Source organism: Puntigrus tetrazona, chromosome 16, assembly GCF_018831695.1.
Source record: "Puntigrus tetrazona isolate hp1 chromosome 16, ASM1883169v1, whole genome shotgun sequence".
NCBI lineage: Eukaryota > Metazoa > Chordata > Actinopteri > Cypriniformes > Cyprinidae > Puntigrus > Puntigrus tetrazona.
The window spans coordinates 20,558,102-20,580,267 of record NC_056714.1 but is presented as its reverse complement, the minus strand read 5'-3'; the positions used below and the strand labels follow the sequence as shown (position 1 = coordinate 20,580,267).

Below are 22,166 nucleotides of genomic sequence, written 5' to 3'. Positions count from 1 at the left end.
TTATTAATGTGCTTTTTTTTTTTAAATAGACTTTACCAACAATGTATTCGGTCAAAAGAATATCCATTTCAGAATGTTTGTGCTCAACCATATTCTTTTTTAGTTTGGAGAACAAAAAATAACATTTAATAATTTTCCACTGCTAAAAACCATTGTGTATTACAGTGTAGTGTAGTTTTTGTGTGCTTTACAGTAGCAATTCCCAAGACATAATTGTCTCACAGACATATGGTGCATATTTTAGTGATACATTATCAAAAGTGTGCATCATGTATTGTTTAACAAATCACGTGCAATTTAACTCAAAAGTAAATCATAAAAGTCTTTTAGTCAGTCCTTTTTGTTTAGTCCATTCCAAATACCTCCTCAAATATTCTGCGTGGCTCCACAAATGTATCGACTTCCTTCACCGCGGCTGGGTCTGCCACAACACGACGAGGTCCAGTCTCAGCTGTCTGTGTTGTTATTACTTCAACAAAACCTGTTCCTACCTCCTCTGTCATGAATGGAGAGGTTTGCTCTTCACTGTCAATTTCTAATTCAGACTCCATGACCCAGGGCTCACTGGTGATGACCTTACTGGACACTGTAAATGTATTCATAAATTAGGGCTTGACGTAAACCTTAGATTCTAAAGTCAGAGAACAGGTTCAATCTTATAAAACCTCCATGATGTGGCAAGACTTTTTCTGACATCTTAACATCATCATTGCATTTACTCTTCCTTAATGCAGTGCTATGAAAAGATCTATATTCCAACAGCATAATTTGCCCTAAAAAATCACTTGACATTTCTTACCAGAGAGGTCAGACGACAAACACGTGGAGTCGCAGCAGAGGCAAGCATCATTTGAACCGTACAACTCTTCCCATCTGAAGAAATGATCCAAATTAGGACTAGTCCAATTCTGAAAATAACACTCACAGTACAACCAAAATTCAATATACCGTTTTGTTAGCTGGTTGTACGCTGCAGGATTTTGCACTTGATGATGGTTTGAAATTTCCGACGGATATTTCACAATGCATGTAAAGATGCTGAGGATAAAAAGAAAAGGCAACCTCTATAAACTGACAGGTCAATCTTTCATCATGAGCCTTACCCTATCATTGGAAAAGCAAGATTTTTCTGAAACTGAAACTCATTATTTCACCTCTCCCAACATCCCATGAAACATAAATGCATCCAAGGAGAACCGCACAACATTTCTTTGTCCACTTTGGATGAATTTGGACCACCTGCTGCTCTTGCTATCAGTCATGCACCTGAAATAAAGACAAAACATGTAAAACACGGAACGAAATAAATAACAGATCGAAACGTTTTTTTTTTCTTTCTAACAGAATAGTTTAAACAAAATATATTAAGAACAAAACAAAAACATTTGCATGAGCATTGTATGTTACATCAGGCTTATATAGTATAATATAGGAAAATATGTAGCTCATACTTGAAGGAAGCACACCTTAATTTATCCAAAGACCAAAACTGAGCAAAAACGTGCAAGTGAAGTGAAGACACTGTTAGTCATATGGGCGAAAATGTAAATAAAATTCTGATAGCTTGCAATAAAAGTCATTTAAAGCCTTGTACAAGTTAAGCAGACTACCTACATAAAACACATAGAAACATCAGCTTATTTAGATCTCCAGTAACTGGACTCTGGCTCTGGTTTATAATTAAGCTTTGAGGTTTATACTACGGAAGTAAAACATATAATGCAAAGCAGCACAATAATTACATTGTGGGAGTAAAACATGATGTAATGCAGTAATGATTAATAGGTGTAAAATTAAGTTTCTCAAAATCCTGATGCATTTGATTTTATATATATATATATATATATATATATATATATATATAAAAATATATATATTACCCGTGGTTTTCAATGACTGTAAATCGTGGCATGGACAAATGAGAACTGCTGATAGTCACATAACAGGAATCTACAAACAGCCTCTCATCCTCGAATAGAGGGGGTCCGTCAGCCTGGAAGAACATAGGGTGACCGATGGTATACTCTTCAGTGGGCGACAGCCTTCTCCACAGCTCTGAAAGACAGGATGACAACGATTCATTTGCCGAAATAGAATGGAGCGCTCATCTTATTAGTCTTACCATCACGGGGAGTGAGTACAACACTGTCCACAGTTCTCAGGGGTTTGAAGTAGTTTTGATATCTGACTTGCGGCGTGTAACCAATTTTGTATGAGTAATGATATCTGAAAAAAGGGCCGTTCAAAAAAAAAAAAATCTGAAAGTCAGAGAACAAAACAAAACATCTGGTGCATACAAAGACACAGATTTACCTGTTAAAGTGACACTCAACAGGGAGCGAGAAAGGCATGGCACGGCGGATTGGCCCCAAGTCCGTCACTGGAGAGTAGCGCAGGACGTTGGAATATGTTACTCTATTGTTTATTAACTGCATTCAAAAGACAAAAATAAGTTCACAGCAAAGTTGATGAATGGAAGCCTTGAGTTGAGCTGAGCAAAATTCATTTCTTAGCACTATCATGAATCACTATCTTTTTTTTTGCTATTTTTTTTTTTATTGTTGTTGACTGTTTAGTTGTAACAGATAAGGTTACATAATGTTATCAGGAACTTATTGTTTGAAATTACACAAATTAAAAAGCTAAAAGACAATAAAATCACGCAAAACCTACACTGTGGCTCAGTGTCCAAATTACTATAACTATATTAATGTAGAGCGTTATGCTGCTTAATATTGAAGACTGACCCTTTCGAAAATTAACCACGGCTTAACTATAGTAAAAATGTTACTATACTAAAGTTGTATGATTTTTTTTTAATGGTTAAGCTGTTGTTATCATGGCTTAACGGTAGTAACCATGGTGTTTAGTTTTTACTTATAATAAAACACCACGGTTAATTTTCGTAAGGGGACATTTGCAAATTACACACATATACATACATACATTATGTGTGTGTGTTAAATGGAGGAAACTAAAGAAGCTAAGCACACCTTTCTTTTACTTCCACACTTATCCATGTCGTAAATAAACACATGGTAGTGTTTTGTCGTCTTGCTGATGTCGCACGTTCCCAGTTTTAACTCTGAATGAGGGCCGTCGACGCCTAAAATGTATTTGTGCACTTTAACGATCATTTTCTTTAATTGACAAACGACGTTCACTCCGTGTGATCGCCCGCGGCGGCGGGAGGCCTCCGGAAACGTTACGGCGGTGCGCGGGACGAGAACTTCTTTCGTCTCCTCGGGCAGTTGCTCACGGCCTGATCCACGTGTCGGAGAAAACTGCTTTTTGTCCAAAAGAGGAACCCTTGAATGCTGAAAAACGGGAAGTTGCAAATATGGCGAGGCGGCACGCTCGACGGCAGATCCGTCGAAATCGTCTACAACTTGTTTTACGTCCAGCGCTGAGGTGATATTGTTAACGCTAGCGGGCTTTGACGCGGACACACACGGAGAGGAGGAGACTAGTAAAATAAACATTAGTATAAAATAAAGCTTCATATCTCTATCTTGTAATAATCGCTATTTTACTCGAACCTGTCGCCTGCTTCTCTACCGGTTCGATCGGGCGGGTCGCAAAACAGATTCAGCGCATTTTACGTCAGCACGTGATCACGCGATAATACTGGATTTATTTCTTGGTTAAACAGACACACAGAGAATTTATATATAAATAAATAAATTATATATATATATAGTTGCACATACATTTTTATATACATTTCTGATTTTTTTTTATTGTTATTTATGCATTAAATTAATTCACAAAAAATATAGCTGCTATTGGGATGTGCCATATTCGCTCTGAATAATTGTTTTTACTCTGGTGAAACCTACACTTCTGTACATTTTGCATGTCTAATCCATCTGACACTCATTTAAGCTCTTAATAAGCCGATGATTTGAATAAGGTGTGTAAATTATGAAAAATGTGCAGAGCTGTGGGTCCACTGCCCTAGAAAGCATGTCAATCTAATGTGAACATACATACAAAAGGATCTTTAAATCCAACAGCACATTCCTATAAAGTAACCAAAATCTATTAAGTAACTAATCTATTATTTTTTACCCAAATTCACTCTGCTGATGTCTAACCTCCTTGGTTTTACATAAGCGTTTTTGTTTTTATAAAAACAGATGCAGATAAAGAAGATTCACTAAACTGGACAAGGCAGTAGCAGGTTACCAAACATTTTATCTGTCTTTAAAAATGCATTTTCATCTGATATAAGCAGCTATAGACATATCATCTCTCTCAAATGTAACAGTAAATTAGACATTGCTGAAATCCATTATACTCTCCATATTTATTCACGTCTAACCTTATCAGGGAATTTATTCCTGTAATTTATAAACACATTTAGACAGAATATCATAATGCACAAAGAAAAAAAACCTTAATGGTCATAAAACCATTTAAGGATAAGTCATTGAGTAAAATGAATCAAATAGGTCACAGGACATCATAAAAAATGAACAAAAACAAGTAATGATCAATGAAAATGTTTTAATATTCTGACGACAATGAATGTTAGCACAATACTACTAAGAAAGCTTTTCAGTACAAGTACAAAAAATGTGACGACATATTGAATTCAATTGAATCCATAAAGTATGCAGAGATCTTTCGCCCCACCGATGCAACTCCAAAAAAGGTCATTCAAGGAACCTAAAACAGAAATAAACACTTGAAATAAAGTGACGACTAAACTCATTATGAATTAATTAAACTGTCATACCTTGGAGACCCTGAGAATGACTTCAGAAGTCAGTCCTCCATTTCTCCCACATCAGGATAGTTAGTGTTTATCTTGATTCCACTCCACTGGTTCATGTTTGGCATTTAAAAATCTCTCTTCATCCATCTCTATTTGTGATGGAGCTATCGTACTTTCTACTTGCACGTTCATCTTAAAATCTTCAGGCTGCATTTCATCTTCGGACAGTTCTTCTCTGGGAATGTGCATCATTTCTTTTGCTCCACTCTTGCTTGAAGCTCGGTTATCATTAACGTCTTCCGAGAGCTCTTCCATCAACTCAACACCAGGCCTTTTAACAATATCAGTTCTACCTGTGCTCTTGCTTCTCCCATCATCTTCTCCAATCTTCACAACCCTGTTCTTCTGCTCCCTAACAAGCATTACTTTTCCAGAACGATCTTCCTTTAACTCTTTAGCAGTTGTTTCCACTGTCCCAAAAATTACTTCTACATCCTCATCCAAGTCAATCGAGGACATCTTTTCATGTTTCTCTGTTGCTTCTGTTCGTTCTTTAGTATCAGTCACAATCTCCACAGTGTAACAGTCTTCTTCCTCTTTATCGACGCCTTCTGCACCCTTGAACTTCACCTCTTCTGTGTCCTCTTGATCTTTCACTGAAACTTTCTTGGTCTGCATTAAAGATTGCTCGCTTTTGTCCAGAATCCAGGGTTTGCTTATTATAGATTGCGCCACCCGGGGCCAAAAAGCTGTTATGGAAGCAAGAGCAAAAACTGATGTGTGATTTATAGTGTTATCATTTGACAAATCTCTGATATTTTCTACTCACGAAATGATTCAATTTCACACGTGAAATCACAACAAGCACAGACAGATGCATTGGTGTAGAGTTCGTCCCACCTGTCGGGACGGGAAAATAACTCTTTAGCTTCTCTGCATTTACATATTGTTTCATATAAAAAAATAGCTTACCTTCTCTCTACATTGTTATAGGTACATGACTTCGCTGTGGCACTTGTACTGGCACTGTGAACGGATACTGTGCAATGTAGGTAAAAGTGCTGTAGAAATGAAGAAGTTAACAGTCAATCATATTAAGAAATATATAATATTAGAGTTAGGTTGTCATGCTTTTTATATACTGTGATTTCTACAAGTGTTGTCAAATGATTAATTTGAAAGTTTTTGTTCACATTATGTGTACTGTATTTATTATGTATATAAAAATACATACACAGTAAATATTTAGAACATGCATGTGTTGTGTTACATATACACATACATATATATATATATAAATAAAAAATACACTTAAAATATACACATAGCACTAATATCTACATATTAAAAACTATTTCTATGTCTAAAATGTTGATAAATAATTAGGAAATTATTATTACTCTTTATGTCCATAAATAGCAGTTACCCTTTACCACAGTTTTTTCTTTTTCCCACCAGGGCAATGCATTCATTACAGATGCATTATCACATGAAGTCAAGAAAACAACCTCAACCCATATTCTCAAGAGTTAAAAGTGTGACAACTAGCCCCACTCTCTCCTTTATATTGGCATTTAAAAATGAAAACATTACCGTGCCAGTAACTTGGGGGAATAAAAAGGCATCGACTGAAAACCTTATAATGTTCGAGTGTCTTTGGAGGAAGCGTGAGAGACTTCCTTGTCTTCTGCTGTCCCCCATACACCTGAAATTGCAGTGTTTGCTGTTAATATTTCTTCTTCTACCCATCCAAAATCTATTCACGTTAATAAAAGCAGTGCTTTAAACCACTTACCCATAATTATAAATAACATGGTGTTGTGGAACAGACTTCGGGTCTGTCGATGCCGTTACATAACACGAGTCAACAAAAATCCTTTCGTTCTCGGACAGATAAGCAGCGCTGGCTTCAAAATACATGGGCTCGCCAAGCACAAAACTCCCATTTCCCTCGAGTCTTTCCCAGCGTTCTAGAGTTCACATACAATTTAATAGACCGATGGGCACCAGTACCATACGAGGGGTCAAACAAAACAGGAAGTTATACAGAAGAAGAGGAAAAGCTCACCGTTGCACACATCAAGACTAAACTTGGCCCTGCGTTCAAAAATCTTGTGCAGCACATGCTCCCTCACCACAGGCAGGAAGCCCATTTTGTAGGAATAATGAAATCTAGAAATTGAAAAAAAAAAGGATGATGATGTGCATTGTATCTCCAATTCCCAAACCCTCTCCAGATTGATGGCTTACCTATTGTATAAGCACTGGATGTTTAATGTAAGAGGCACAGCTCGGATGACGGTCCCTGGAGGCTCTGCTGGAGTATAGTGCAACATGTTGGAATAAATGATCTGTCCTTTCATCATCTGAGGAGGATCAAACGGTATATGGTGGGAAAAATCAAAATGAACATGTTTAAAGTGGTGGTCCTGGTTATTTTGTGCATGTTTCGGTGGCCGTTTTGACCTATAATAATGGTATGCAATAATTTACAGATGGTCAAGACGGACGACCCCTGTAAAACCTACCGAATTATATTTGATACACAAGATTCTAAGGCCTCCTTGCTGATTAACCGGTTGTACATAATCTAATACATCCCGTCTGCTGTGTGATTCATAATATATCAAGTAAAAGGTCTTTCAGTATGATGACGTAAACATAAGAATGTCTTTTAATTAATAGGTTTTTGATGCAATATACTGTATATTTTGCCCTTCACAATAACTTTAAGCTTTTGATTATATAATTTAAAAATCACCTTCCTAGGATATTTGATTGGGACATGAAGTGCGATAACTGCTATGCATATTTATTCTATGCAAGTAGCTATTACAAGCAATCAGAAATGTAATTGTTCTTTTTGGTCACATAAAAATAGGATACTGCACAAATTGCACATTTAAATAAAAGTGGGAGCCAAAAAGGTCTGATGTATTGAATTCGATTGAAATAAAAGTCCTTAGTTTATGATCAATTAGTTTACTTTAAATGTCAGTGAAAAGAACCTATTCATTTACATTAAAGTGAAATAACTGAATCTTAAGAAATAAGATATTTGCATCAGATTTAACTCTCCCTTCGAAACAATGTTCAAGAATCATTAATGCAAATATATTTTTCAGTCGATTTTAAATAATCTACAATTGCTTTCATACCTCTGGCATCTCGTGCGTTTTAATTTTTTTTTAGCATAAATGAGTCTCTATATATTAAAACGTATATTTTAACCCCGTCATGTTCGTTTAAGACGGTTTATACCGCGTAACGTACCGTTAACGAGCTATCGCAGTCGCTGAGGTCGTAATGGAAATACAGGAAGATCTCGTCCGAGCGAGAGACAGGACACGTGCCCAGGCGAAACGAAGGAGGCGAGCTTCTGAAGCCCAGCAGGCTCTTATTCACGCGCACCGAGACCTTGCTGTACCCGCACCACACCTCCACACCGCGAGCGTTACGCACTGGAGACGCGAGGATGTGCTGAGGCTTCGTTTGAGGAATCAGAAGACTAGTCAAGAGGCTGGGTAACGGTCTCTTCCCGGGCACAGGTCTGAACAGCTCCATGCCGGCGAGAGGTGACGGGACGTGCCGGAACATCGGGAAAACGTGGTACGGTCGCATAACCGCGAGGTCCTTCATAAACTCACTGTCTCCTGCCCGCGGCCTGACCGCGCCTGGTCGCATGTCACGGCCTTTCTGCTCCGCGGACACGACGTCGCTATATTCTGGATGACCCCCGGTCCCGTACGCGTGACTTGCGGTGATGTGCAGCACGCCGAGAAAGTACAAAGAACAACAAAAATACAAACACGTGCGCTCCATGACAACCAGTAAGTCTTAAACGTTGCGTGGAGGAAGTAAATAAAACGCAGGTGAGAAGAACGCGAGACGCGCGCCGCCGCGGCCACCTGTTGATTGATGACGTGACGACCACTAATTACTCGGGCACTTCTTTCGGGTGGTTCATTTCAATCAACCCGATAAAATAAATAAATAAAAAGTAATTCCGCATCGGCGTCGAATATTCTCAAAACTATTAAGCAAGCGCGTATTGCTGTTTACTATGTTTTTATCTGTTATTTTATAAAAATAAATATACATTTTGAATATATATATATATATATATATATATATATATATATATATATATATATATATATACATACATACACATTTGCATAAACTGAAAGTACCTGACTTTATTTAGCTCATAAATATATGGCCTATGTAATATGGATTTGCTTTAAACATGCTCCTGAAATCTGTTTATTTTATTTGTCTGTTGTATAATTTTTCTCTTATATTCTAGATATATTCTCTTATATTCTTATTTAAAGCGGGTTGACTCTTTTTTATTAGTTTTATTTGTTTGCTATTCGATTGTTAAATAGACTTTTCGCGGTTTATAGAACCCAAATCATTAAAAGAGTTACTTATTCATGAAAAGATTCCAACTGAAAAAAAAAAACTTTAGCAGAAGCATGCACATTTAAGATATTAAACGACATGGTGCAAGCGGTTGTTTTGGCAGAAAAAAAAACAAATGTTAAATAGCATTTTTTGAACTTAAACTAAACGATTAGGGGTTTTTTAACCCATACACAATGATTTTTTGCTGTGAGACCAGAAATGCACTTGTCTGCTTCCACAAAATGTCTTACAGTAAGTCAAATTCATAATAGACCGGCAATACACATTTTAGGTGCAACTTCCAGTAACTTCTGACTTGCAGCGCAGCCATTAAAAATTGCATCAGCCAGCCTGTGACTATAAGCTATTATATCTACCAAACCAGTGGGAAGTTTCCAATAACATCTGAATTAGTGCTCCCTATGGAATGGCGGTTAAAAATTCTAGCTGATCTTGTATTACAATTAAAAAAATGGCGAAAAATATCCCTTTAGATGCTCCTCCACTTCAACAGAGGTATGTATGAGGGTTTTCTTCAAGATTTATTGAGAGGTGACAGAGCAACAATTTGTCCCAGATACGTCCCCCGTAACCCCTCCTTTTTTATATAGATAGATATATTTCCCGTGCTCTTCAATAATGACTGAATAGACACGAAAGCCTGTATCTGTGTTATGAGCAGCTGGGAAATATCTGCATTTTCAAAGTTTATCAGTGCATGGTGAGTGTGTGACATTTATATGGTGACCAAGGTCTGCTAAACATAACAAGATTGGAGGACCTACAGAGGCAACTCTCTCTTTAATAGAGAAACCAAAACCGATGATATCATAATACTTCAGACATTATGCTTTCATGAAGGATGGTGTTGAAAAAAATGACAAAGTAAAGAAGCCAGTGAGGCCAATTACAAGTTTTAACTGGTTATTAAGAACATAAAGGACAGCAGTCATCATCACCGATCTGAGCAGAATAAGGTAGTTTGCAGGTCCTGACGCCTCAAAGGTGGCAGGTTTGAATCCCAGTCATTAGAATTAACCTTGAAAATGACATTTCACCCTAACATTGCTTTAACGCTAACTGGATGATGCATGGATGCTATGTACACAGATTACAATGGATGAGGATGTCATCAGTTAATTAAATATATGGTATTGGTCAGTCATACTGAATGAAGTTCGCGTCCAATATGAAGTTCTCACATGATGTTTGAATTGTCGTGGATTTTCTACACAGTTGCATGAGGCTTGAATTTTAGCTATACATATAATAAACCTTGATCAAACTCCTATAATCCTCTTCTGTTCAATTCCGTCCAGTGGCTGACCAATAAATCGAGGCACTTGTTTAATACCATGTTTCCGTTACATAATATAAATGTCAAGCTTTAACCTGTACCAAGAAAGAAAGCAAACAAAAAAACAGCAGAAAACAGATTTTTCTTTTTTTTTTTTTTTCTTTTTCCTTGTTAAATAGTAATAAATACATGAGATGCAGTGGTTTATTTTTCATTTTTCTGAAGCAGGAGGGTTAAAAAGTTCTCATTTTTATTTATTTATTTATTTATTCATTTATTTATTTATCTGTCTGTTTTCTTTAGCAGCAATCCGAACATGGTTGAGAGTGGAGATAGCAGCCGAGAGAGAAGTAGTTCACTTTTTTGACTTGATGGCAAACAGCACTCACAGAGTGTTGTGAAGGAGGAAGGGGAGGAGGGGGAGAATAAAGACAGGAGAGAAAGCAAAATGAGAGGCAGAAAATGAAGTCAGAGTGGGAGGGGCCGGAGTCAGGAGGGCGTGACAGTGTCCCTTCGTACCGAAGTATTCCGCCCTCCTGTTAAATCTCACCCCAGACTCTTCCTTCCAACAGAAACATGGGGTAAGTACGAAAATAAAGAGAGAGAGAGAGAGAGAGCTACAGCAAGATTTGGCTTAGCATATCCAGAGTTAATACAAATGTGTTAACGCTTTCATAGTTTTCTGTCCAAAACAAAGAGGGTTAGAAAAAAGAGAGCGAGCGGGAGAGAAAGGGAAAGAGAAAGAGAGAGAGAGAGAGACAGAAACCAAAGTAAGAGAGAGGGGTGAGAGAGTCTAGTGAGATGGTGAAGAAGAAGAAGAAGGCAGACTATTTTTTGAAACGAACAACAGGGAAGCATTTTGGTTTTCCTTCTGGCAAAATGTTTTGATGTTTTTCAAGACTTTCCTGTATCACTTCCTCCTTTATGTGAAGTCGAGTTACGTTCCCCCTCTCCTCGTGAAAGCGGCTCATGGTTCAGCCTCCTCCTCTAGTTGTTAGTTGGTGTTGCTCACTGTGTGGCGTCTAAAAACAGTTTCTGTCATTTGCTTTATTTCATTCGTAGGATTTGTTTCATAGTTTGAGATATATAAGCCAGTGTGTCAAGCGAGATAAAGACTGGAAACATTAAAAAAAAGTAACAAAAATGTGTTCGTGTATGTCTTGCCTGTGTGTTTGTTTATACGTGTGTGGGTTATGCTCAATTAGAAAAAAAAGCAGCCAAAAAACAACAAAATGAAGCCAAGAAAGAAAACAAAAAACCTCAAACCCAGTTTGTTTGTTTGTTTGTTGTTTTCTATGCATAAGTATCATGTCTGACCAAAAAGAATAACAAAACAAAAAAAAAAACTGTATAAATAAAACATCGAATAAATAAACCCACAAAATATCCACCTCTCAATTTAGATCTCTTTCTAACCCCTCTCCCGTCTCTCTCCTCATGTAGTGATTCTTAATAAATTAAAAATATACAATTACGGCAAAACCTCAGGAAAAAAAAAACTAAAACAAAACAAGCCAAAAATTAAAAAAAAAAAGCATAAGGTACTCTCTCCCGCTGCTGTCGTGTTGACAAAAACATTCATTTTTTTTTCAACCCAAAAACTCTTCTCTCCTCGCCTCGATAAAAATCTCTCGCTGCAAACCTGTCCTGAAATCACATAAAATCAAATAACAATATAAGAATGGTAAAAACAAACGTTCTGAAACCTTCTGTTGCGACTACTTCGTCCCCGCCGCCCCTTCTCCTTCGATGAAAGAAAAAAAAACAAACGAACAGAAAAAAAATAACAATAAAAATAGTTTCAAATCCCTCCCTTGACCTTCTCCCCATGCAAAATCAAAACAACGAAACGAAAAAACGAAACCGACTGTCTGATAATTCACAAGTTTTTCTCTGCGATTCTGTTACGTGTGGCCGCACGCGTGTGTGTGTGTCTGTGTCGTACGCTTACTACGTGTCGCGTATGTGTGTGTACGTGTGTGGCGCTTTTGTCACTGTTATGTTGTCATTAAAATTTTCGTATGGCTTTTGGAATTTGTTCAAGATTTATCAAGAGTTGGCTGCACTCTGACCGCTCCCACTCCCGCTGCCGCACACTGCCATCATGGCGGACTCGTCGGAGTCCGGCCGCCCCCCAGCTCCCCCGACTCCTCTGGGCGGAGGCCCCCCGGTGAGCATCCCCCCAACTCCGACGCTTCCCTGCGGCGGGTTGTTATTGTTGTTGCTGCCGGCGTAGCACGGAGGGATGTATCCCAAACCGGAGGCAGCGACCATGCTGTCCTGGGAGGCTGGGGCCTGGGGCAACTGTTGCTGGGAAGCGGAAGGGGGCTGCTGGGGGGCCATGACTGTCCTAGTCCGAAAGGCAGAGAGGCCCAGGTGGAGGTTGGAGGAGCCGTACTGACTGGAGTCCAAGCTCGACGGGGGCGGCTGCATGATGGAAGACTGACCCAGGTGGTGGTGGTGGGTGAGGCTGAGCTCGATGCTGTCCTGCATCTGCGGGGAGGAGACGGGCATCAGCGTCTGGCCCTGCTGGCCCTGTGAGGCCTGGCCCTGCGGCTGGTTCTGCTGCTGCTGCTGTTGCCGGAGCTGTCTGCCATTGCTGTGGTGGCTGCCGTAGATGGGGTGGGGATGGTGCGGCTCCATCATGCCCCCCATGTTGCCCAGGAAGTGGCGCGAGTGCTGCGTGGCCGCCGGCTTGTGCCACAGCAGCTGCGGGTAGGAGGAGTCGCTGCCGCTGTTGGACAGCTGACCCATGCTGCTGTCCCCTCCTGGCCAGATGCGCAACTGCTGTTGAGACGGAGCCTGGAGAGAAAGAAGAGACCATCCACATGAGTCACGTTTCGGCACGTTACCGAGGAGCTGTGTGGTGCGCTGCAACGCTCGCTTACTTGTGGGCTCTGCATCTCGTAGTCCGTGTGAGTGACTGCACTGTTGTAGTACCGGTTGCTGTACCGGTAATTTCGGTTATCATTGGAAGAACCGCTAGACCCACCTGGATTGGGAGCAAAGACAAAGAGTTGATGTGAAAGGAGTCAGGTTTAAGGTGTGATCACACTACACTTTTTGTTCAACTGACTCCATTCATATGCATGCCCACACAGGAGGCAGGAAACGCTAAATTGCATGAATTAGTGTTCTGAAGGTCAAGCTTGGTGAATTTAAATCATATGAAGATGTGTGACCAATATTAGACCGATACGTCATGGCATGACCTCTTAGTGGAATTTAAAGAACATAAACTTAAAAATCTGCAGCCTTGCAGCAAACTGGAGTAGATTGCATCTTTTTGGATGTTTTGGGGTGTAACAAATAAACTCATGTCATGATTCGGTCTAATATACAGTATTTTGAAATATTTAAACTAAATACACTATTTTAAAAATGTATTATAACGCATATGGTATATATACATATTAAATACATATCATGATCATGAAAGATCATGAAATTAACAGTCCTTTTCCAGAAAATTCATGATTTTGACTAAATATTTACACATACTTCGTCCTGGACTACATACATTTACAAAATTGCAAATGATTATTTAAAACAGAAATCTCAATTTTAACAAAATTGACCCTATGTGGTCCAGTGTCACGTATGATTACACATCATCGTTATCCACCATAAACATACTGTATTGTTACAGCCCTATTTATGTCTTTAAAAAAAGATGGCGTGTGACATTGCAGCGTTTATAAAAATGTGTGCTCGCTGCATGACACACTTACCAGAGCTGGAGACAGAGCTAGTGGTGGAGGTGGAGTGGCTGTGGTCCATGGCAGGGCTGGTGGAGGTGGAGCTGCTGGTGTTTGTGCCCTCATCCGTCGTCTTCTTGAAGAAGTTGTGCTGCAGCGCATAAAAGGGCGTGATGCGCGTCTTGGGATCATAGTCCAGCATGCGCAGGATCAGGTCCTTGAACTTTAGGTAGTCACAGGGCGCGTGACCCTGTTCTCCAGCTCGCCTCCCCCCTGGACCTCCTGTCTCCACCCCCAGGATCTCGTGCAGTCGTCGCGTGGCAGGTGGTTTATATTCCTGAAAAGACAAATCAACAGAGGAGGGGAAGAGAATGAGGCGCAAATGCGTAGCATTTAGTGCAGATAACAGTTCAAATTTGATCATTTTTAAACATTTAAAGACAATGGGTGATGAACTACCAGTCTAGAAACATTAAATTAGTAACAACCAATTTAAGGATTATTAAATACATTCATCTACTTATATTATTACTTTAATACTATAAAGTCAACATGAAATGGCATCTGCAATCCACTTCTGTGTAAAACGTTTCTAAAATATGTACTGGTATAATATAAGGTTCAGCTAATCAACTGGGAAGTGACTAGAACATGAAAAGTGGGTTCCAATTTTATTTTATTTTTTTATGAAAGTCGCATACTGATATGGAGTCTGATGTGCATGCAGGTTTGTTCACTTTAAAATTAACCAGCATTAGATTGCAATGTTAGCTAGAAGAAAGTTGTAGCAATACATACATAAAACGAACACTTTTTCCTCTGTGTATTAATTCATTGAGCACACACACATACACGTGTATTGCAATTTTAAATTTCATGTTGACTTTAATAGGAAACTAATCAGCCTCAGAAATCATTACTAGAATGCAGGTGAAGGGGGGGAAAGTGAGAGATGTTTGTGGTTTTGTGTGAATAATGACGGTTGCACAGAAGCTATGAAACGTTTTGAAAGAACACACTTCAACATTCCAGATATTACTACAAAAAACAGCATTAGAATGTTCAACTAATGCATTATTTTAGTAACATGCTTTCTTTTAATTCCTTAAATATTAATATAGACATTTTGGCGACACAAAATGTTTGTGCTGAAGCCAGTAAGACTGTTGTCAGGTTAAGAAACCTTGTGACCAGAAATAAAAACCCTTTTTGTTGAGTCCTGTCATATACACAGCAGAGACCCTTTGACACTGACTCTCAGTCTGTGCCTTTTTACACTGTATCATGGTCCATAAATATTATAAAAATACCTAAATGTTCCAGCACCTCCACTCTAAAAAGAGTACTAAGCTCTCAAATGTTTTTGCCTTTTTCTGTATTTTACACATAGAAGCAACAAAATGCATGCTGCAGCATTTGAGGTAAATCTCTGGATGAGTTGGCAATAAGTACTAGACATTAATCCTGTAAAACAAAGTGTATTAGGACTTCATCCAGACTATTACCCTTTACCTGCAATCACCTTTGCATCTTAATCTGCGACCACATACACGCACACAGAGACACACACACACACACACACACACTTTCTAACCTGAAGCTACTTTCACTTATCTTCACTGGAAACAGGGTCATTCGAGCTACTGACTGCACTCACTTAACCTGTTGTGTGTCAATGACTAGACTAAAAGCTGCTACTGGTTCTACCAATGCAATACATATCAATATATAGTGATTATATTCATGCAACATTACATCTATATTTTAAATCTTCATTGCTATTTTAGCAGCACTTTACAATAAATCTTCATTTGTCAACATGCAAGTTGATGCAGTATAACTAATTTGAATTAACTTTAATTAACAAAGATTAAGACATATATATATATATATATATATATATATATATATATATATATATATATATATATATATATATAAAAAACTGCTTTAACAAATTATTATTAACAAATAGGACCTCGTTATAAAGCCATGGATTATTTACAAATATTGTTAAATCTTTTTGGGTCAGCAAGATATTTTTATGTTTTTATACTGATTTTTTTATTGCATTTTATGTGCAACAAGACTGCGTTTATATTACCAAAACAGTATTACAATTTTAAAATGACTGTTTTCTATTTTAACATTTTATTTAATATATTTTAAAATGCAATTTAGTTTAATCTTCAGAAGCCATTACTCCAATCTTTATTCTGGAATAATATAGTTCTATTATACTTATTTGGTGCTTATTAACTATTATAACTATTCATGTTGTGTAGCTTAGTATTTCTTTGGAAAAATATTTTTTTTGTAATCTAAACCTTTTGTACTTCCACTCTCACTTTAATGTATGATGTATACTGACCCTAAAGTTTTAAACGGTAGTGTATAGCCAAAAGTACCTGGACGCTCAGCCTGTACTTAATGATTTAATTTTTTTTAAACCAATAAGTGGTCCAGTTTCTAGTATTATATGCTATCATTGTATGCTGTTTTACATAATAATTAAAAATGTGTTTTCACATATTTTGGCTTTTTACTTTTCATATCATGATGTATTATGACTGTACTATAAACACAACTAAACCATCTGTCTTTACCTAACATCTTAGAGACAGAATGAGGATGGTTGTGAAAATGATTGTGATGATGGCAGTGATGAGAACAGATGCTGTAGGCTTGGGTTTTGATTGACCTCGTGCCTCTGTAATCAGCGGAGAGAGGAGGAGGTTTACTAGCGCACATTAACCTGGCTTGAATTCCATCCCCAACCTTTTTCTCCACCCTCTCCACCCTCCTCCAATTTAGCCCCAGTTTTCTCTCTTCCCCTCTCCCTGAGGATAAGGTGAGCATCGATGTGGAGCAGGTGACGGTGAGGGAGGGGAGGGTTTTTGGGAGGAGGGCGAAGGTTAAGTAGAAGCAGAGTTTTACTCACGGAGGCCGAAGGATAAAGTACCTTCTTAATGTCCTTGTTCTTCTTGACGGTCCACAGGCCGTCGGACAGCTTGTCAAAGTACTTGCGTGCTTTAGGGGCCTGATCCAGCATATGGTTGGGTGGGACCCCCAGCACCTCCACTATTTTATTCATCTGGTCCACCTGAGAAGGATACAGTACAACGTTACTGCAAGATCCATATCGACTTTGTTGCAACTGACATTTTGGAGAATATGCGTCTGATTCATTATATAAGATACATATTAAAAAACAAATCGATACACCTAAAGTAGTTCACCCAAAAGTTAAACTTCTGTCATTAATTACTCACCCATAGGTCCTTCCAAACCTGTAAGATGTTTGTTCTTACATTGCTGTATAAAGTCGTATTTTTTTTTCTTTGCACACAAAAATGGTAGTGATGCCCTTACTACCTTTCTGGGTCTTGAATTTTTCAGTTGCTCTGCTGTCTATGATGGGTCAGAAAGCTCTCAGAAAAGAAAAAAAAAAAAATCTTAATTTGTGTTTTGAAGATGAACAAAGGTTTGGAACAACATGAGGTTGATTAATCAATGACAGAATAAAAAATTTGGGTAAACCATCCCTTTAAGGAGATGACTGAAAGCTGTATACACAGGATCTTGTGTCCAGACCATTATTTTTGATGATATCACCATAAACAGCCACAGAAATTGTCATGGCGTTAAAAAGGAAGAAAAGAAATAGTTTTCTTTTTTATCGTATTTAAAATACTATTTTTGCATTTTTTTTTTTTAATTAACATTTAATTGTTTAGGTATTTCATATTCCATTACAGCTTTAGTTCAATAACCGAAAACCAGAATAAGCTAGAGCATATTCCAAAATTGTAATATTTACAGTATCAACTGTATCTGCTTATGTCTTTAAAATAATTATAATATTTTAATAATGCATAAACGTTGACAATGACAAAAATAATAGAAAATGTCTCATATCCTTGTATGCCTTTTAAAGAGCAATTCTTACAAGTGGATGAATGTCAAAAAAGGCGTACATAGTACGTCACAAAGCTTTGCACAGTCATTGTGTGACTAATCCCCGAGCCGTACCTCATTGGAGCCGCTGAAGAGCGGTTCGCCCGTGTGCATCTCCACCAGAATACAGCCCAGGGACCACATGTCTATAGCCAGGTCATACGGCATGCCCAGCAATACCTCAGGAGAACGGTAAAACCGGCTCTGGATGTACTGGTAAATCTAATATGGAAAGAAGACAGTAATGAATGACATGCGCAACCAAAGCAAGCACAAGTTTCTACCAAACAGAATGAGCTTCCATAGTAGGTTTATTTTTTTTCCACTAGGGGGCAACAAAATCTACAAGTTAAGAAGGGTGCAGCACTACCACTAGGAATCTCAAGCAGCAAAATCCATTTCAGCTGTGGGAAAGTCCTCTAGAATGTGCTCTGAATGCACATCCCATCATCTAAGACAACCGCGCTTTCTTCTCTCTTACAGATGCATTTAACCATTAAATGCTCTCCAATGCACGTCAATTTTGTTCGTTTAAATGAAAGTTTGCTAATTATTGCCAGGCATGACCTTATATCAGCCTGCCGTTATCAAACAATGACTCTCAACGGGCCTGAGATGCCATCTCACCCTCTGTCCTAGCTGGCAGGAACTGCCAAAGTCCACAATCTTGATGGCACTGCGCTTGGGATTGCAAAGGAGGATGTTCTCAGGCTTGAGGTCGCAGTGGATGATGCTGAGCTCGGGCGTGGCCAGGAAGAGCAGCGCCGTGCACAGCTGCTGAGCGAACTTGCGCGTCAAGTTGAGCGAGACGCCGCGGAAGTTGGTGTTACGCAGGAGGTCGTACAGGTTGTAGGAGAGAAGCTCAAACACCAGGCACAGGTGGTTACGGAACATGAAGTGCCTCTTTAAGTGGACTGAGGAAACAAAAGAAACACAGAGAAGATGTATTAGGGTGGCTGCTTGGTAGCAGTTGGCAAAAGCAAGTCAACAAGACATCCGCAAGATCCAGATCATTCATTATACTTTGCTTTCTATCTGTAAAATAACCTCACATGCTACTTTTAGTCTTGTTTACTTGTTGCTTAGGAGGTGGGAGGAAATTCTCTTGCCATTAGGTCAGGGTTTTACTACAGAAGACTAAAAGTAGAATAACAGCTGCTTATATTCATCTTCTTGTGTCTGGCTTTTACCTATGTAGTACTTCATCTCAGTGTCGTGTTTGTTCATGAGCTCAAGAAGCCGCAGCTCAATCTGGGCCTGGTTCAGGAAGGCTTTCTTGTTCTTGATGATCTTGATGGCCACCCACTCCTGCTCGTGGTGGTCATAGGCTTTCACCACCTACATACATATAATGACGTTATAGTTAATGACAGTATCAATGTATTTCATGTATAAAATATTACATTTCATAAATGCATCCGTGTTTTGGTACACAGAGCGCTAAATTCTGCCATTTATTACACCTTTGAAGGCTGGAGCGTGGGTTGCTTATAAAAATGCATTAATCGAGAACACAAAGCAGTTTACATTATTTTCATAATTTCATTATTCTAACACACACATATATATATATATATATCAAATGTAAAGAAACATCACCAGGGCTTGCATTTATCAGACTTGAAGGAGCAAATTAAACTCTTGTTATGCAGAACTATTATTAGTTTTCCACAAAAAAGTCTTGAGAGATTATTTTGGCTAATAAATATTAAAGTAATTAAAATAATGATACCTAAAAATTTAAATACAATATTATCATACCTGAGGCAACTATGTGAATGGAAAAAAGCAACTGATAGCATAGCTAAAAAAATTTAAATAAGTTTACTTTCAAATCCAGATATAATGCAACAGAGCCACACTTAAATGCACTCTACTGTTTGACCAAATCGCACAGCCTTAGCAAATTCTCTTTTCATCTTAAGAGTTATGCTAACCTGTCCGAAGGAGCCCTTGCCAATAAGTGAGTCGATCTCGTAGCGGTCCAGCCACTTCTCCCCGTTCTTCACAATGTAGTCATAGTTGTCATCGTCGTAGCCGTCGTTGTACACCTTACGCTCTTTTTTGGTGCTAGAGTCTTCGGGGGGAACCTGCTGGGCTCGCCGTTTCTTCTTCGTGTAATACACCTGAAAGCAAGCAAAAGACTTAATATTTGGACCTCAGTTTCTACTTTGTTAATCGCCGGTGAGTTTGCATGCCTGGTGTAAATATGAAAAAAAAAACCTGCTTTCTTACCTCATTGATGTGCTTGTATGTCTTGATGAGATCGACTGAGAGTTTTCGTAGCGGGGCGCTGGCGGGATCTCGAAAACTCGGGGGAATCCTCCTCTGCAGGATGGTCATATCTGACAGCACCTGGAGGGGTGTAATAAAAAGGCATAACTAAGGGACCTCCATAACAAAAACCTCAAGGTTAAAGGACATTTATTTAAATAAATCAATAAATAAAAAGTATAATAAATAAATGAATAAAAATTAAACAAAAGAAAATTTTCTAAAATTCAGAATGTAAATTTAAGTATGCAAAGTTTACTAATAAATAGAGCTGTTCATTTAATATTCGTTTAGTGTGATTCATTACAAAATATTGCAATAAAAGCAGCAGATTATTTAACTTCTGCCTGAACTGTACAAGAAAACTGTAACCAGGGGTTCTCCAGCCAACATGCAATAGTGATGCAATAGCTAATGACGTCAATATGGATGTATACATAGAGCAATAATGATACACTGCAGAACATAAGAACCTGTCCTGAGTAAACAACAAACTCTACCTCAGGAAGATAGATAAAGTCAAATACATAATGTAACTGTGGACAGCAGGCCAGAACACTTTTATTGAAATAAAACCGTATACTGACTTCTGTATTGCCTATGCACTGATTTGGTAGTCAAACTTAATAATGTCATCTTCATATAAGGCCTTTCTCAGCAAGTTTTTAAACACACAGTGCATGCAATTACAATTAAAGTAAAGTGTGGTTTTTTTAATGCACTTTTTAAATAAATACGTTAAGAGACCAGTCACAAAAACGACGATATTCATCCGCATAATATGCTTTGCATTTGGGTTATATCAGAACTTAATTGCAAGGAAGCATGTTTCTTGTACCTGCTGCTGGTCGGCCATGGAGTGGATGTTACCGAAGGAGGGGTGGCTGTGCTGGCTCGACATGGTTGGCTCAGCGGGGGAGAAGCCCAAGGCGGCAGGCTGGCAGAGGGTAGAGGAGGGGGGCTTGCATCCTGAGCTGCTTCCACCTTCATAGAGAAAAGGGAAAAAAAACGAGAGAGGTTTCAGAAGACACATTGCTAAAGTGCATCACACACGCCAAGCAAATACTGACATGGGTGTGGGGAGAAACACTGCACTGCAGGGGGAAGTAGAAATATGAACACACATCCTCTCTCTCACACACTCACACACACACACACACAATATTGGAAGTCAAACTAAAAGCATTTTCAGAGCCTCCAGCTAAGAGATCTTTGAAATCTCCTACAATCAGATGGAATAGTCACGAGAATGATTGGTTATCCTCTCAATAAGCTCCAGTTCATTTTGGCTGAGAAATTACAGCACCGTTCCTCAGGTCAGCATGACAAGCATGCGTTGGAGGTGGTAATACACTGTTATACACCTTCAAAGACCTGAGAATGGTTTCCAAATCTGAGTAATTCTCTCAACTTTATGGAGCAGCATGTGTTTTTCTGACAGCTACGGGCGGACAATATGCAAACGCCAGAAAATCACTGTACTGTATGTCACTGCCAAACTGGTGGAACAAAGAAAAACTGCCGTATGACATTGCAAACCAAAATCTCTGTGGATGATGGGAGTGACTGGGAGGCAAGCAGAGCTATCCATGGTCCTGTGCTGCCACTCGTTGGCCAAGAATATGCTGCAGCTATTACTTTCAAATAAAGGCTGCACTTTAGGTTGCCTGTTATAATGCTAACCTTAAATTACAGGTGAATTGTGGTGAAAACGTCATATTTTAACTCAAAATTCATAGAAAAAAAATATATACACATAGTAAAAAAATCTACATAGTAAAATATTGAATAATTTTAACATTTATTTAAT

General features: G+C 38.6%; 3 protein-coding genes across 5 annotated transcripts in view; all 3 read right to left on the bottom strand.

The window, feature by feature from the left end:
• Positions 1-57: 57 nt before the first annotated feature.
• On the bottom strand, positions 58-3,858 carry zp3d.2 (zona pellucida glycoprotein 3d tandem duplicate 2). The gene is given in 10 exon segments (XM_043261706.1): positions 58-586; positions 800-873; positions 949-968; positions 970-1,038; positions 1,155-1,266; positions 1,881-2,055; positions 2,123-2,226; positions 2,314-2,429; positions 2,994-3,524; positions 3,850-3,858. Coding segments are annotated over 10 exon segments (1,452 nt in total). The 3' UTR covers positions 58-344.
• A 634-nt stretch (positions 3,859-4,492) lies between these two features.
• On the bottom strand, positions 4,493-8,675 carry zp3d.1 (zona pellucida glycoprotein 3d tandem duplicate 1). Its single transcript, XM_043260269.1, has 9 exons — positions 7,994-8,675; positions 6,971-7,086; positions 6,789-6,892; positions 6,516-6,690; positions 6,314-6,425; positions 5,693-5,781; positions 5,550-5,620; positions 4,742-5,469; positions 4,493-4,671 (listed from the first exon to the last, which is right to left on the bottom strand). Exons 1-8 carry the CDS (start codon positions 8,540-8,542, stop codon positions 4,802-4,804), a joined length of 1,884 nt encoding a protein of 627 aa, XP_043116204.1. The 5' UTR covers positions 8,543-8,675; the 3' UTR covers positions 4,493-4,671; positions 4,742-4,801.
• A 974-nt stretch (positions 8,676-9,649) lies between these two features.
• Positions 9,650-22,166, bottom strand: part of dyrk1b (dual-specificity tyrosine-(Y)-phosphorylation regulated kinase 1B) — a 42,561-nt gene continuing 30,044 nt past the window's right edge. For 2 of the 3 annotated variants that reach the window (XM_043261518.1, XM_043261516.1), the window contains exons 2-11: positions 21,195-21,340; positions 20,318-20,437; positions 20,020-20,208; positions 19,273-19,420; positions 18,710-18,996; positions 18,158-18,304; positions 17,067-17,228; positions 14,159-14,462; positions 13,316-13,419; positions 9,650-13,229 (exon numbers count right to left, since the gene is read on the bottom strand). In XM_043261518.1, coding sequence (XP_043117453.1) covers positions 12,477-13,229; positions 13,316-13,419; positions 14,159-14,462; positions 17,067-17,228; positions 18,158-18,304; positions 18,710-18,996; positions 19,273-19,420; positions 20,020-20,208; positions 20,318-20,437; positions 21,195-21,257 — 2,277 coding nt within the window. In that variant the 5' untranslated portion in view covers positions 21,258-21,340 and the 3' untranslated portion in view covers positions 9,650-12,476. The remainder of the gene's footprint in view (positions 13,230-13,315; positions 13,420-14,158; positions 14,463-17,066; positions 17,229-18,157; positions 18,305-18,709; positions 18,997-19,272; positions 19,421-20,019; positions 20,209-20,317; positions 20,438-21,194; positions 21,341-22,166) is intronic. The other variant, XM_043261517.1, reaches the window with a different exon arrangement.

Bases quoted from the DNA above. Each gene is read 5' to 3' on its own strand.
- zp3d.1 (XM_043260269.1), bottom strand. From the start codon at position 8,542: ATGGAGCGCACGTGTTTGTATTTTTGTTGTTCTTTGTACTTTCTCGGC. The intron at 6,426-6,515 runs GTAAGTGGTTTA...CTGCAATTTCAG, and splicing joins CATGTTATTTATAATTATGG to GTGTATGGGGGACAGCAGAA. The intron at 5,621-5,692 runs GTAAGCTATTTT...CCGTCCCGACAG, and splicing joins TATAACAATGTAGAGAGAAG to GTGGGACGAACTCTACACCA.